At 47.4% G+C, this 15926-nt stretch overlaps 1 protein-coding gene across 1 annotated transcript in view; it reads right to left on the reverse strand.

Moving 5' to 3' along the window:
• Positions 1-3769: 3769 nt before the first annotated feature.
• STAB2 (stabilin 2) overlaps positions 3770-15926 on the reverse strand; it is a 168906-nt gene continuing 156749 nt past the window's right edge. Inside the window, exons 62-69 of the mRNA XM_033220865.1 lie at positions 15060-15225; positions 14809-14915; positions 12223-12342; positions 11255-11395; positions 9112-9222; positions 8117-8245; positions 6923-7039; positions 3770-4205 (exon numbers count right to left, since the gene is read on the reverse strand). Coding sequence (XP_033076756.1) covers positions 4155-4205; positions 6923-7039; positions 8117-8245; positions 9112-9222; positions 11255-11395; positions 12223-12342; positions 14809-14915; positions 15060-15225 — 942 coding nt within the window. The 3' untranslated portion in view covers positions 3770-4154. The remainder of the gene's footprint in view (positions 4206-6922; positions 7040-8116; positions 8246-9111; positions 9223-11254; positions 11396-12222; positions 12343-14808; positions 14916-15059; positions 15226-15926) is intronic.

The following is a 15926-nucleotide window of genomic DNA, read 5'->3' on the forward strand; positions in this document are numbered from 1 at the left end:
ATTAGTTGGGCTTGGTGATGGGTGCCTGTAGTCACAGCTACTTGGGAGGCTGAGTCTGGAGGATCACTTGAGCCCAGAAGGTTGAGGCTTCAGTGAGCCATGATTGAGCTACTGCAGTCCAGTCTGGGTGACAGAGTGAGACCTTGTCTCAAAAAAAAAAGTCAATTTTAAAAAAATAGTCAAATATTATCTTTTCTAAAATCCAAATTTGTTTTAAGCAATTAAAATTGTCTTCATTGTATCTTCTATTGAAATTGTAGCTGAGATTTTACCAAGTAAGTATGTATTTTATTGTAAGTTACTTTGTCTTTCTGTTATAGAACCTTATATATACATTTCTAATTCTTCACTCATTCACTTTTTAATTACAGGTTTACATATATAGCTTTACAAGGCAAATCTAACCATACTTCCTTAAACATGCATTATAAACTGTTTTCTTTCAGTGAATGTAAGTATAGAGTGTTACATTGATTTAAAAAAAAATCATGTGTGAGGATAGGTCATGTTTTCTATGAATTACTTTTCATGTCGCCAAGGAGCAGGTGCTCTGGGTCAAGAACTGCAGATGTAGAGAAATTGCCTCATGGCTGCACATCCGTGCAGTCCCCTCCAGGAAGTCCTGCTGAGAGGAGAGGCTGAGCCTGCCTGCACCTAATCCTTCGCATTACTTTCCTCCACAGCAAAAATATCAGGTATGGGAAGTTGAGGCAAATTGTCATCCCTGGTCACTCCTCTCACATGCCTTTTTCTTCTAAGGTAATTCTAGCAATGAAGAAGCTAACACATTTGTCATTAAAAATGTTTCAGAATTTCTTTGTAAGTGGTTGGGTGAAGTGATCTTTTCCTTCCTGCTCGTAAGACAAGAAGAGATGCTGGGTAGAGGCTCAGTCCATATCCCTTCCTGAATACTTATGCCTCTGGCATTAGTGGCAGTCAGCTGGGGTGGCCGACAGCTGTAGCCTCCCACTCTGCATCCTGGGTCCACCAGCTGGGCAGTAACAAGGAGCCTGGACCGTGAGAGCAGTACTTGTCTGCACGGGTCCCACTGACCCATCACTCCACCAACCTCCATGTGCCGAGGGCCTGCTGTGTGCCTCACGCGGTTGTGAAACTGGATGTGGCAGACAAAGACCGTGCTCCATGGAGGGCACATGTGTTGGGGACAGAGTTTTCTGCTGATGTTTGCCTTAGGGCTCAGGAGTGGGGAACCGAGTTGTCAAGAGGTGGAAAGGGGAAATAATTCAACACTAGTACACTGCACCCCATGCTGAGGGCCTGCTGGGGATCGCCTTATATTACCTCATATGACAGGCCACAGTGCAAAAGGATAATTTGTGCCCCAGGAGCTTCAGGAAACTAACAAGGCCACACAGTTATGGGGAGAAGTTGGTTGGGTGGGCCTGAGTACGCTAAGCTCATCTGGTTGTGACCCCATCCCCTTTGCCTGTGCCAGTGGAATGTGGCATTTTCAGACTCTAGGGCAAGTTTGTGTGTGTGTTGGGGGGAGGGCATTCTAGGAAAGAAAGTTCCTCACTCTTCTGAGCCAGCTCCTATGAGAGGCTCTCTCCTGAATGGTAACACTCTGTGTAACTGACAAGACCACTTTATCCCCTCCAGGAAATCTGCTGTAGGTGTGCTCAGAGGGCAGAGTGGGAAGACACTGGGTCTTTGATGACGTCTTTGAGGTTCTGAGTGGAATCAACCCTGAGGCTGCCCTCCTCTAGGTCTTCCAGTAACAGCTAACAGTAAATCCCCGTGCTGTCTTAGCTAATGTGGAGTTGGGTTTTCGGGTCCTCCATCGGCTACGGTAAGGCCTGCATACAGTTCATACTTCATCCTCAACAAACTTGCGATGTTGGTTGAAGTTTTTCCCTTAACTATTAAGTAAGGGAGTCTACAGTTGAACCTATTTCTTCTGGTTATGAATCTGAGGTGTCTCTACAGAAGGTACACATACATACTCTCTCTCTCTCTCCCTCCCCCTCGCCCCCCACTTCTTCCCTCTCTCTCTCCCCGCCCCCACTTCTTCCTCTCTCTCTCCCCGCCCCCACTTCTTCCCTCTCTCTCCCTCTCCCCTCCCCCCTCCCCCTGGCCTAGTTTGTATGAAACTCTGCTTGTGATAACACAGTTTTTTCAAACTTTCTTTTTTTGAGATGGAGTCTTACTCTGTCACCCAGGCTGGAGTGCAATGGCAGGATCTTGGCTCACTGCAACCTCAGCCTCTCATGTTCAAGTGATTCTCCTGCCTCGGCCTCCTGAGTAGCTGGAACTACAGGTGTGCACCACCACACCCAGCTAATTTTTGTATTTTTAGTAGAGACAGGGTTTCGCCATGTTGAGCAGGCTGGTCTTGAACTCCTTACCTCAGGTGATTCACCTGCCTGGACCTCCCAAAGTGCTGGGATTATAGGTGTGAGCCACTGTGCCTGGCCATTTTCAAACTTTTTAATGGGCTGTAGCATCCCAAGAGTTAATTTTTTTTTTTTTTTTTGAGACGGAGTCTTGCTCTGTCGCCCGGGCTGGAGTGCAGTGGCACAATCTCAGCTCACTGCAAGCTCCGCCTCCCGGGGTCAAGCTATTCTCTTGCCTCAGCCTCCTGAGTAGCTGGAATTACAGGCACGTGCTACCATACCCAGCTATTTTTTTTTTTTGTATTTTTAGTAGAGATGGGGGTTTCACCATGTTGGTCAGGCTGGTCTTGAACTCCTGGCCTTGTGATCCACCCACCTCATCCTCCCAAAGTGCTGGGATTACAGGCGTGAGCCACTGTGCCCGGCCTCAAGTGTTAATTTTAGCTGTGCCTAACACCTGGCTAATACCCAGGCCAAGGTCTCCCTTTGCCTTCTGAAGGAAGGGGTCTCAGTGCAAATCACTCTTCCAGTGTGTCTAGATGGGAGGGGCATCTTCAACCTTCTTTGGCAGGTTAATTATATTTAAAAGACCCCAAGCCAGCCCACCTATAATATTTGGAAAAATGATGTATTATTTAGTAATTATGGCTTCTTTAAATTTGAGATATAACTAACAACAACACACCATAAAATTCACTGTTTTAAAGTGTACAATTTTGTGTTTCTTTGTATATTCATAAGGTGGTACGACCATCGCTACTATCAAATTCCTCATCACCCAAAAAAGAAATCTCATACCCATTAGCAGTCACTCCTCATTCCCCCTGGCAATCAACCTACTTTGTCTCTATCAATTTGCCTATTTTAGACATTTCATATAAATGGAATCATATAATACATGGTCCTTTGTGACTGGCTTCTTAATGTTTTCAAGGTTCATCTGAACTATCACATGTACCAGTACTTCATTTTTTAGGGCTGAATATTTTATTGTACGGAATACCATAGTTTGTTCACTTATCAGCTGATGGAATTTGAGTCGTTTCCATTTTTCTGGCTTTTATGAATGCTACTGCTATGAAGATGCATATACAAGTTTTTGTGTGGACATATTTTCATTTCTCTTGGATGTTTGGGTCATGTGGTAACTGTTTATTTTTTTTTCCAAACTGTTTTCTACAGTGGCTGTACCATTTTGGATTCCCACCAGCAATGTATGAGGGTTCCATTTTCTCCACATCCTTTCCAATACGTGTTACTGTTTTTTCGATTCTAGCCATCCTCGTGGGTGTGAAGTGGCATCTCACTGTGATTATCATGTCTTCTTAAAGAAGAAAAGGCCCACAGGAAGTGGATTTTGCCTTCAGAGTTCAACTCCCCCTGTGGCACAGTCCCAAAACACTAGATTTGTTGTGTTGACTTTGTTTCTGTTCCATAAACCTTTATTGTGCACAGTTCCTGTGTCAGGCACTGGGCTAGGGGCTGGGATACAAAGATGGAGGCTTACAATCTCACAGGGAAGAAAGATCAGTTACCCATCGTGTGGGGCAGAATGGAGCGGGTGCCAGCTGAAGCGTACAAAGGAAGAAGAGCCAAAGCGTCAGAGGAGGAAGCTGCACTGGGTGGGCACAGTAACATATCCCTCGCCCACAGAAACAACCCCCAGATTAGCCAGAGAGAATGAGGTATGGCTTCTGAGTGCTTAAAGGACTTTATGTTCCCAAAAGGCAACTGGTGCTGAGAATTCAGTTGATGGCCCAGATGGCAGTGGGTGATGGCTGGCGTCTCCCGTCCAGGCCCTCATAGTGTCCCCAAGGGGTCATTGCCCTCAAGCTGCCGTTCGTCAGAGTCCTGGAAAAGAGAGGGTTGTAAGGGGGCAGGGCATTCTGCGTGTGGAGTTCTAGGCTGAACCTTTCTGGTGGCCACCGGCCTGAGGCATGACTCTTCCTGAGCACTGTGTGCTGGGCCTGTTCGTTCATGCTGCTGCCTTGTGTTGGGAGGTGGGATGGGCTGGGGGTAGGGCCACCTGTTCTGGGAACCCATTTAGTCTCTCCTGCTTGAAGCTGGGTGGCCCAGGACAAATCTTTCCAACTCGGCTGCAGTTTCTTCATCTACAAAGGGTCATAATATACCTCACAGGGAGGTAGGAGGATTAAATTAGAGCCTACATCTAACAAGTTATAAGCACCTCACAAAAGGTAGCTAATACTATAAAAACTCCTTTCAGTTTGAAAATTCATCTTGAACCAGTGGTGGCTCTTGAGTGCCTGAGAGAGTGTAATAGAAACCCCGCTCGGCTGGGCACGGTGGCTTGCGCCTGTAATCCCAGCACTTCGGGAGGCTGAGGTGGGAGGATCACCTGAGGCTTGCAGTGAGCCCTGATGGTGCCACTGCACCCCAGCCTGCGTGACACACCAGGACCCTGTCTAAAAAAGGCCACACTCTAGAGGCGGCCACGCCAAGCCTTCTGCTGACTTTAGCTCTGACTGGCACCCAGGCTTTGTTAATTAGCATACTAGATGCTAGAAATGGCTTTTCGTGGGTGAAACTAGTGGTGGTAAATGTGTCTGGAGTCACTAAAAATAGTGTAAAAGGCATGAGAATAGCACACCACTTTGCAAGCTGGTACCTCATGCTTAGGATTCCAGAATGTGTTTACCATGTAGTCTGAATAGCAGGTTTAGCTGAAACCTGCATTTAGGCTACTTTCTCACCTGCCTCAGGTGAATCTTTCATGCGTGGTGCTGATAGAGCCCTCAGAAGAGGACAGACAATGGGGAAGGCATGGGGTACATTGGAGAGAATGTATGCATTTGTTTCTGCTTTTTAAATGAAGGCGATTTCAGCATCACAAAACTTAGTTAACAAATGTAATTTAGCTGAACTTACCACCCCCACCTTTTTTTTTTTTTGGAGACAGAGTCTTGCTCTGTCACCCAGGCTGGAATGCAGTGGTGTGATCTCGGCTCACTGCAATCTCCGCCTCCCTGGTTCAAGCTATTCTGTTTCCTCAGCCTCCCGAGTAGCTGGGATTACAGGCGCCCGCCACCACTCCTGGTTAATTTTTGTATTTTTAATAAAGATGGGATTTCACCATGTTAGCCAGGCTGGTCTTAAACTCCTGACCTCAGGTTATTCAGCTGCCTTGGCCTCTGAAAATGCGGGATTACACGCATGAGCAACTACACCTGGTGTGAATTTACCCTTGAAATGTGAACCAGAAGCCTTTACATGGGTTCGATTGAAAAATAACCAGATTACAAATCATATTTTTTTTAATCTATTGCATATATATTACATCTGTTACTGCAGGCATGAAGAACCACAAGATATTTACCTTTGGTTTACTTTGGAAAAATAATATCTGTTGCACTATACAAACCTCAACATTGTAGAAGAAAACACTTCTCTCCTTCTATAAAAAGAAAAGTTCTATTCCTATCTTTTTAGTCCAGAACTGCTATTAAACTACAGGCAGGATGTACTTCCACATGTGTTATGAATGCGGTACCCTGTCAAGGGGTCCCCCTGGATTGACGTCAGTGGAGGCCCCAGCTAAGCTCAAGCATCACTGACTCTAGAGATAAATGGTCCCTTTCTGGAAGACCAGAGCAGAACACCCACCCATGTACATTATAAGGCCTCATCAAAGAAAAGTACCTCTGACAACAAGCAGTAAAATCTTGAACAACAATGTAAGTTTAAAGGACTTCTAGGCCGGGTGTAGTGGCTCACGCCTGTAATCCCAGCGCTTATGGGAGGCCAAGGCGGGTGGATCACCTGAGGTTGGGAGTTTGAGACCAGCCTGACCAACATGGAGAAACCCTGTCTCTACTAAAAAATACAAAAAACTAGCCGGGCGAGGTGGCGGGCGCCTGTAGTCCCAGCTACTCGGGAGGCTGAGGCAGGAGAATGGTGTAAACCCGGGAGGTGGAGCTTGCAGTGAGCTGAGATCCGGTCATTGCACTCCAGCCTGGGCGACAGAGCAAGACTCTGTCTCAAAAAAATACAAAAAAATACAAAAAAATACAAAATTAGCCAGGCGTGGTGGTGGGCACCTGTAATCCCAGCTACTTGGAGGCTGAAGCAACAGAATCACTTGGAGGCGGAGGTTGTGGTGAGCCAAGATCACGCCACTGCACTCCAGCCTGGTAACAGAGTGAGACTCCATCTCAAAGAAAAAAAAAAGGACATCTAAAGGAAAAATCCTGTTTCCTTATATCATGTTTTACACCTGCTACTTCATAAATGGTTGCAGCAGAATTCAGCCCAAGACTTTTTCACTGTGACATCTCACCTGGTCATGAGATTGGGCTTGGATAACAACCTCTTGTTCTCACCTGTCTCTATTATTTGGTTCAAGGATTCTGCTGTCTACCCAAGAGAACCCAGGAACGCTGAACAACCACACTGGCTTCCGTCAGCTTGCAAAACTGGCTTTTAGGCTTGTTACCTGACATTTTAGAAATGAACCTTCTTTGGTACAAACTCTCCACTAAACTTTCCTAAAAGACGTCATTCCCCTGTACCCCAAGGGAACCTATTCCTAGATAAGAATGCAAACTCACTGTGAAGGGGTCGTAGGAAGGTTCTGGGGGAGCTGAGGTGGTGCTCTCATACAAGGGGTTGGAGATATTCTCAGGCTGCTGCTTGCCAACAGCTGCAACATTAATGTCCTCTTCCGACTGTTTGGAAAGACAAGCATGAAAGCCAGGAGTGTCTCATCCAAGTTGGCAGGTAAAGCAAGCTACCCTTTGCCTCTGGGAGCTTTTCCTTAACAGTCCTTTGTTGAGAGATGATTCACATATAATAAAATGCACCAACCTTTAGGTTTAGCTTGGTGACATCTTACCGATGTCTACCCAGTTGTGATCACCACCAAATCAGCACATAGGGCATTTCCATACCCCAGGATGTGTTCACATGCTCATAGCCTGCCGGTACTGCCACCCAGGGTAACCACTGTTCTGGCTCCCGTCAACGTGGAGTGGTGGTGTCTGTCCTTCAACTTAATATAAATGCAGTCATACAGCCTGTACACTTTTGCTCAAAATGGGGTTGAGATTTGCCCCTGGAGCTTATAAACATGCAAGCTGTCTGCCAGAAGGCAGCAAACTGCTGCTTGGGGGTTCTGCACCACAGCCTTTACCAGGAGCGTTTTGAGGAGGTGGCAGCGGGAGAGGGTGGGCCAGAGAGGAGGACAAAGTCCATAAAGGAGGATGTTTAACTGCTGTGCTGCTGCCCAGGCTGTATTCCTACACGGCCAGCCAAGAGCTGGCTGCTGATTGGGATGTGGACTCAACTGTTCAAACAGAAATGAGTTTCATGGGCTGCAGCATAAAGCCTCTGGCTGTGTAGGGTCCCTGGCCCTGTCCCCCAGTCCTCAGAGCCAATCTTGAAGCCCAGGCTAGGTCATGGGGTGTGCTTGTGCAGTGAATCCTCCAAGGTGAACGAGACTCCTAGGTCCTAATGAATGGGCCTCTGGGCCAAACCCCTGGCACAGAGGCTCGGGGTGTGTTCTCTCCTTGCCAGGCCCTGTCTCAACCAGAAGGAGGGGCTTGGAACCACCACTGCTGTTCCTCCTAAGGGGAGGGACCCCACCCAAGCAGCAGTAAGCGTGGGGTGGGTGGCCACCCCCACTACTGTGTGACACTGCTTCTGGGTGAGGACTCTGGCGAGACTACTCGGCTGAAGCAGCCCAGGTTCAGGGACTGAGATTTTGGAGACGACCCCATCATCATGTTCCCATTTTTCTCTCTCACCTCAAAATGCTGGAAGCCGATTGTTCTCCGGTTTAGCCGAAAGAAAGAATATGCAGCCAAGGCAACAGCTCCAATGACCAAGATGATGGCAAAGAAGATCCCTGCTCCCAAGCCAGTGTGGATCAAGGTCTGAACACAGAAAGAAAAGGGGCTCATTCTTAAAACTTCTGACTCCCCAAAGGGGAACCCTTGGTGGCCCGAGGCATTCTGGAGCCAGTGGGGATAAAAATATTGATATGTTAACATGTATCTGGCCCTTACTACTGCCAGGGTCTAATACCCTTTCCGTGAAATAAGCCATTGAAGTGTGATAATAACCCAAAGAGATAGGGATAGTTATTATAGTTCTTAGTTTTATGTGGGAGAACTGAGGCGCAGAGAGGTGAAGCACTTGCCCAATATCACACAGCCAGTCAGTGGTAGAAGTGGGCTTTGAACCCAGTCTGGCTTTGGAGCTCCTGTGCTTAACCACTGTGCTATGGAACTCTCCAGCAGCTCACCCCTCCCCTCATGCTTTTGGGGAAAAAAATGCTAACCACCATCATCACCAACTTTTATTTAGCATGTACTATGTGTCAGGGGCTGTTCTAAGTGTTTTCTATTTTTAACTTAGTCTTCCCCAAAACCCAGGGGGGAGCCATTATGAGCCCCATTTTGCAGATGGGAAAATTGGGACTCAGATACTACGAAGTGGCAGGGCCAAACCAGAGCTTAGCATTTCTCACTCCCCTTCCAGCGTTTCCTTTGTTGGCCCATCCTCTCCCTTTCATTCAACAGATATTAATGGTGACTGGTGCTGTGTTGCTAATGCTTGGGAGTGGGGATGGCAGGAAGCAGGGTTGGGCAGTCCCGAAGCCAGCTACCTTGGAGGTTGCAGGCTCCTCCAGTCTCTGGAGGAGGAGGGCAGAGGACAGGGCTTCTGGTAATGGTTTGCCTGTTGGTGAGTGGGCACCGGGGCTCTTCCTGGCCCGTTACCAGGGACCCTAGATACTCACCATTGGGGCAGGGGGTGCTTTTAAAGGCCTGGAAATGATATGAATGATCCCATTGGAGGCAAAGATGTCCCACTGCAGAATGGCTCTTCCATCAACAAACCTGGTCTCCGTCTAGGGAAATGAGAAGAGAATTGATGGCTTTTACTCTCTGAGAGGGCATCCCTCCATCGAGGGACGTTGTTGAAATAAAATGTGTGTGCTTCTCTCCAGCTTATTATATGCCTATTTAATTCTCAGGCCTTGCCACAGACCCTAAGAGGGTAGAATACGTTTTTCCTCCGTTGTATCACAAGGTCCCTGAGCCCAGGTTTCAGGTTTGTCTCCACTGATAAGCAGCCTAGGACTTCTCCTCACCCTCTGGACAGCCCATAACACATTAGTTGTCGGCACGCTGATCTGAGGGCTGCAGAGAACCTTACGGATCATTTGTCCGACCCACTTGTCTGATAGATGAGTGATCAGGAGGAAAATGGCCTGACGCAGATCACCCAGGGAGTGAGTGGCAAACCCCATCCCTGTGGACTCTGCAGGGAGTGAGTGGCAAACCCCACGCCTGTGGACTCTGAGTCCATGCACTGAACGTCACACCACACTGTTAGAAAAGATGTAATTTTAAGTGATGTCCCAGTGTGATTTCCTGGCTTGTGTGGGCAGAAGCTGAGGCCCTGTGCCCCCTCTCCTGCTGAATCACAATCTTCATTTTAGCAAATCTCCAGCAGATTCAAATGCACATTAAATTTTGAGAGACACTAGTCTCAACTGCTCTTAAATAGAAATCATTTAATGAGATAAACATTTAAAACCAATATGTGTTAATCCCTTGCTACCTGTCAGGCACTATTCGCTGCATGTCTCAGAACTTGAATCCGACATCATGGTTCTCACCACCTCCACCACTACCACCACGGTTTCCTCCATCAGTATCATCACCATCATCCACACTGAAGGATGGATGTCACCCCAAAATAACGCCATTTTGGGCCAGGCACGGTGGCTCACGCCTGCAATCCCAGCACTTTGGAAGACTGAGGCAGGCATATCACTTGAGGCCAGGAGTTCAAGACCAGCCTGGCCAACATGGCAAAACCCCATCTCTACTAAAAATACAAAAATTAGCTGAGCATGGTGGCGGGAACCTGTAGTCCCAGCTACATGGGAGGCTGAGGCAGGAGGATTGCTTGAATCTGGAAGGGGGAGGTTGCAGTGAACTGAGATTGTGCCACTGCGCTGCAGCCTGGGTGACAGAGTGAGAGACTGTCTAAAAAACAACAAAAAACCACCCCACACACACCATTTTGGCATATTATTTTGAGCAGAAGGCACTTGAGAAACAGCAGTTGCAGGAACAACTGGGAGTAGATGACGAAATGGATGTGTACAAACAAATCTACTGAAATACTCCTTATCTTCCACTCGTTTCTACCATCTATTTGTTAGTCATGCCACAATTTACTGCCCTTAGCCTAAACCCCTTTATTTGATCACTTTTCCACAAATGAATCATTTCTTTAAAAAGTATATAAGCTCTTGATCCCAACTGTTCTTTGAGTCTTTATTTTCCATATGAGGATTCCCTTGACGCACATAAAAGATTAAATAAAATGTGTATGCGTCTCTCCTGCTTATTGTATGTCTAGTTAATTCTCAAGCCCAGCCACAGACACTAAGAGGGTAGAATAAGTTTTTCCTCCCTTGTATCACAATCATGAAAATAATGACCTGTGCCATCACCATCATCCTCATTTTTCAGATAAGGAAATTGAGACACAGAGAAGCTGGATAACTTGTTTAAGTCCTTATAGTTAGCAAGTGGCAGAACTGGGGTCATTTGACTTCGGAGCTCATGTTAATGCCTGGAATAGGCTGACAAGCTGACTGAGACAAAGGTGGAGAATCAGACAGCTTTAAAACGGGTTCATTATCCTTCCCCATTAAGCTTCTGAGGCTGGCCTATTTCCCAAGGGGTAGGGGCTGCCCAGTTGTCAGTGTGGTATGCTGTGGTAGGCAGTTAACACCGTCCCCTATCTGCAGGTTTAGAGTTTATGTTCACATAATAGTTGCCACCTATTAAGCACCTACTGTATGCCACGAACTTTGCATACATTATCTCCAGTTCTCCCAAGAAGCCCAGAAGACTTCATACCGGTTGGAGTGGGTCGTGGCTGGCGGTGACGAGCAGCTTGCTCCCCAGCCTTGTTTGCAGGGTGGTGCCATTGACAAGGTCATTGTAGAAAAACATGCTAACATTGGCGAGGTGGTGCTCGATGTCCCGCCCAGACAGGGTCTGAGAAAAAAAAAGAAACACAGAATGCTCTTCAAAGGTCAATGTTTTGTCTTTTTAATGATGGGGATGATGAAGAAAATCGCTTCTCATGGCCTAAGTTTTCCTGCCTCCATGTGGAGATCTCAGACTTCTGGTTGTTTGGGCTCTGCCAGAGGCCACCTATAGCTAGGATGTGGGATTGAATGTCATTTGTATTGTCTAGAGCAGAGCTTTCCAGCAGTGTTCTAGGAAGAAAGGGTCTTGAGGTAGGCAGAGGCATTACTCTTCTCAGCCCTCAGTTGGCTGGTGGGACTGTTGGAGCCTTGGGGGAGCCACCTGTGCATGAACTGAATAAATACTGCCAATCCTCTGTGTGCCGTGATGTGAAGGTTGGCGTGGAACACAGATTGCATCAGTGGCCCTGGTTCTTCCCCACTCCATGCAGCCCTGGCCCTTTGCCCCCCATACTGACTTTGGCCTCTGTCCTGTGACCTATCAGGCCAGGGGCACATTAGCAAACGTGATCAAACAGAGGCTTGAGAAGCACTGTCGGGACAGGGCCTACTCTCACCTCTCTCACTCCTTGCCACTGCCCTGAGACTCGCCTGGGCTAGCCTGCTGGACGATGAGAGTCCCATGGAGCAGAGTCATTGACGGCCCAGCTAGAGAAGCTGACGGCTGGTCTCAGACCCAAGTGTGCCAAGACCAAGGGAGTGGCCACTGATCTGCAGATGTGTGAGCTAAATAAATGTGTAGCCACTGAGTTTTCAGATAATTTGTGACCCAGCATTGTTGTGGTGATAGATAACATGCTAGTCTAAAGCTAAGGCACCAGGGACTCAACTCACCTCATTCTCCCCCAGCCCACTGTTCTGTGGCACAAAGAGGGTGCCACGGATGGACAGGTCAGTCAGGTGTTCTAGAAATGCACGGCCTCGAGCTGAGCTGTTGGAATAGGCCAGCACTTCCTGGGGAGAAGAAGGAAGTCATCAGAGGGGCCAGCCCTGGTGTGCAGGGACCAGGGTGGCTGGAGAAGGTCCCAGGGCATCACCCATTTGGAAATATTCATGTGTCTGCAAACTCAGCCTGCTGCTCCTTTGCTGTGTCTTCTGCCTGCATCATGAGAGTTTGAGGACTTTTCCTTTCCTCAGTGAATCCTATGGTTTAAGACACAGCCACGTCACAGCCGATCCTCCACGTGGCTGCCTGAGCAGCCCTTTGAAAGGTGCATCAAATCTCGAGTCTCCTCAAAATCCTGTAGTGGCCCCCACTTCACTCAGGAGCAGTCCAAGTCCTCATAAGGGCTCACGAGGCCCAAAGCATGAGGCTGCTGTTGCTTCTCTGACGCCGGGCCTAGCTGTCCTCTCTCGCTCACTCTCTTCCAGCCTCTCTCACTCACTCTGTTCCAGCCTCCCTGCTCTTCCTCAGACTGGCCTGGCACGCTCCTGCCGCTCATCCTTTGCTCAACCGTTCCTTCTGCCTGGAATGTTCTTCCCCCAAGTCTGCGTGGCTCACTCCCTCTCCCCCGTTTACACTTTGCCACTTTCTCCCCAAAGCCTTCCCTCATCACTTCCAACAGAAGGGGGACCCTGGGGTGCCCCCCAGCCCTGTTCTATTTTTTCCATAGGATCTGGATCTATCACCTTCTAGCACTCAATACTATTGACGTGTTTGTTCCATTTATTGTTTGTTTGCTTGTTCACTGATACATCTCAGGCACGTGGTAAGTGCTAAATATTCACTGAGCAGGCTGGGTGTAGTGGCTCACGCCTATAATCCCAGCATTTTGGGAGGCTGAGGTGAGAGAACAGCTTGAGCACAGGATTTTGAGACCAGCTTGGGTAACAAAGTGAGACTCCATCTCTACAAAAAGCTTTAAAAGCTTTTTTAAAAAAAAATTTAGCCGATATAGTGGTGTGTGCCTATAGTCCCAGCTGCTCGGGAGGCTGGGGTGGGAGGAGCCCTTGAGCCCAGGAGGTTGAGGCTGCTGTGAGCCAGGACCGTGCCACTGTACTCCAGGCTGGACAACACAACAAGACTCTGTCTCTTAAGAAAAAAAAAAACAACATATATATATATATACACACTTTAATATATATTTTTAAATATATATATTTATTTTATTTTATTTTTTTCTCCTTCTGGGCTACTGAGGCCCAGAGAAAGTAGGTAATTTGCTGAAAACAAATTTGTTCTGACACCGTCTTTTCTTTGAAATGCTGTTGCAAGCCAGGCTCCCACACAGCAGAAAGATTAGTTTGGGTGTTCATCTCTAGTATTTAATAGTGGTCCTGATTTTTAGACCAGTGAGATGGATACCTTTGGTCTGTGGACAAAGACTCCATTTTGTTGTCCTTGGTCTAACTTCCCCATGGATCCTACAAGTCCTATACTCATGCTCACTGCCCTTTCCTCCTGCGGTCACTGACTGTAGATTCTACTGGGAACAGTAGCCCAGGCTGTCCTTGTTTCGCACTCTAAAGCATGGGGTTGGAACCAGGCAGTCTGAGATTGAGCCCAGCTCTGATGAGTTAGGCTGTGTCCTTGGCCTTGCTAAGCCTCAGTTTCTTCATCTAAAACGTGGATATAGAAGTGGCTTGTACAGTTGCATGAGGGTTTAGTCCTTCTAACAAGTATTTATGGAGCACCTGTCAGGTGCCAGTTACTATCTGAGGGGTTGGGGAGACAATGGTGGTCAAGGCAAAGAAAATCCTTTCCCTTATGGAACTTATATTCTATGGCTTGAATGAAATGTCCTCGTAAAGGGCTCAGTTCAGTGCCCCGTACAAAATAAATGCTCAAGAAATGTTAACTGTTGTTATTGTTGTTGTCATTATTACTGTTAGGTCAGTTCTTTGATCAGTCAGCACCAAACCTTTCTCCAGTTGGGGCTTTCTCTTCGCTGGATATGACTTGTAGAATATTGACGTGACTTTAAGTGCAGTGCAAGATGCAAATTGACTCCATGTTAATTTGGCTCATTGGGTGATCACCAGGCAGGCTTACCTAACTACATTCATGAAGAAGATTAAGAGGGTCTCATTTGTGTAGATCATGCTCTTAAACTATTCCAGATACAAACAGAGATAATAATACCAGCTCACATGAACATAGAATTTTCCATGTACAGACCACAGATCTAAATGCTTCACAACTATTAACTCATTTAATGATCACAATGACCCTACATAGTTGATGCTACTACCATCTCTGTTTTATAGATGAGGAAACTGAGTCCCAGAGAGGAAAGTAACTTCTTTTAAGGTTTTACAAGTGAGTGGCAAAACTAGGCTTTAGATTCAGGCAAGGTGGTCCAGCGCCCATGCTCTTAACCATGACTGTGGCCTTCAGCTTCTTAAGGCCTCACCCCTCTAATACCTGCTTTGAGGGAACCCCTCCCTGCCTGAGGCAAACCAAGCAGACATGGTACATACCGTCAGGAAGTTTGTGAGTGAGGGGAAGGACATCAGGACCTGCAGCAGGTTTCCGCTGCACGAGAAGCCATCTCCCACATAGCCCACCTTGCAGGTGCAATTCACATCTGGAGGGCAGAGGCACACAGGGTCCCACACAAGTAAGGCAGGGGCCAGGCCTGCACTGCTCCCATTTGGGGAGTGACTGGCCAGGCTGAGGATTGCTCAGCAGCTGCATGGCCTGGAACCTGAAGTGTAGCTGGGGCAGTTACCTTTCATCCGATAGCAGAAGACATCCCACATTTCACTCTTGTTGGGTCTAGGTCCATAGTCCACTATCCCAACCACACCAGAGCCACAGTTCTGGGACGCGAAGGCTGTGGGGTAGGCAACCCGCCCGCTCTCCAGCCAGCCTGCTGAGCACAGGTGGTACTTGGCCTGCAGGGATACAGACATGGCCATGGGTCAGCTGCAATTCCATGTCTTGTGGCATCATTTGGTTAATGTCTGATTCCCCTGTTAGACCGTAAAACCCATAAAGTCTCATTTTGCCTATTGCACCTCTGTGCCTGGCACACAGTAGGTGGTCATTAGATGTTGATTGATTGATTGAGCCCCTGGGTGAACAAAAGTGTCCTCTCTTGTAGGTGCCCAGGTCTTTCATACTCATTTCTTTCTGCTCTTGAGAAAGAATTTGCTGTCATCCATTTATACTAGGTGCAAGTTTTTCTGCTAATGGGTTGATAGAACTCTGACTAGTAGAACTCTATTTTTTTTTTTTTTTTTGAGGCGGAGTCTCACTCTGTCACCTAGGTTAAAGGGCAGTGGCATGATCTTGGCTCATTGCAACCTCCACTTCCCAGGTTTAAGCAATTCTCCCGTCTCAACCTCCTGGGTAGCTGGGATTACAGGTGTGCACCACCATGTGCAGCTAATTTTTGTAGAGATGGGGTTTCTCCATCTTGATCAGGCTGGTCTCAAACTCCTGACCTCAAGTGATCCGCCTGCCTCTGGCTCCCAAAGTGCTGGTATTACAGGCGTGAGTCACCATGCTTGGCCTAGAACTCTAATTCTTCATCATAATATCATCATCACTCTCATCATCATTATTATAATTATTGTCACCCTCCCCATTACCA

The sequence above is a fragment of the Trachypithecus francoisi genome, unplaced genomic scaffold (assembly GCF_009764315.1).
Source record: "Trachypithecus francoisi isolate TF-2019V2 unplaced genomic scaffold, Tfra_2.0 Lachesis_group11, whole genome shotgun sequence".
NCBI lineage: Eukaryota > Metazoa > Chordata > Mammalia > Primates > Cercopithecidae > Trachypithecus > Trachypithecus francoisi.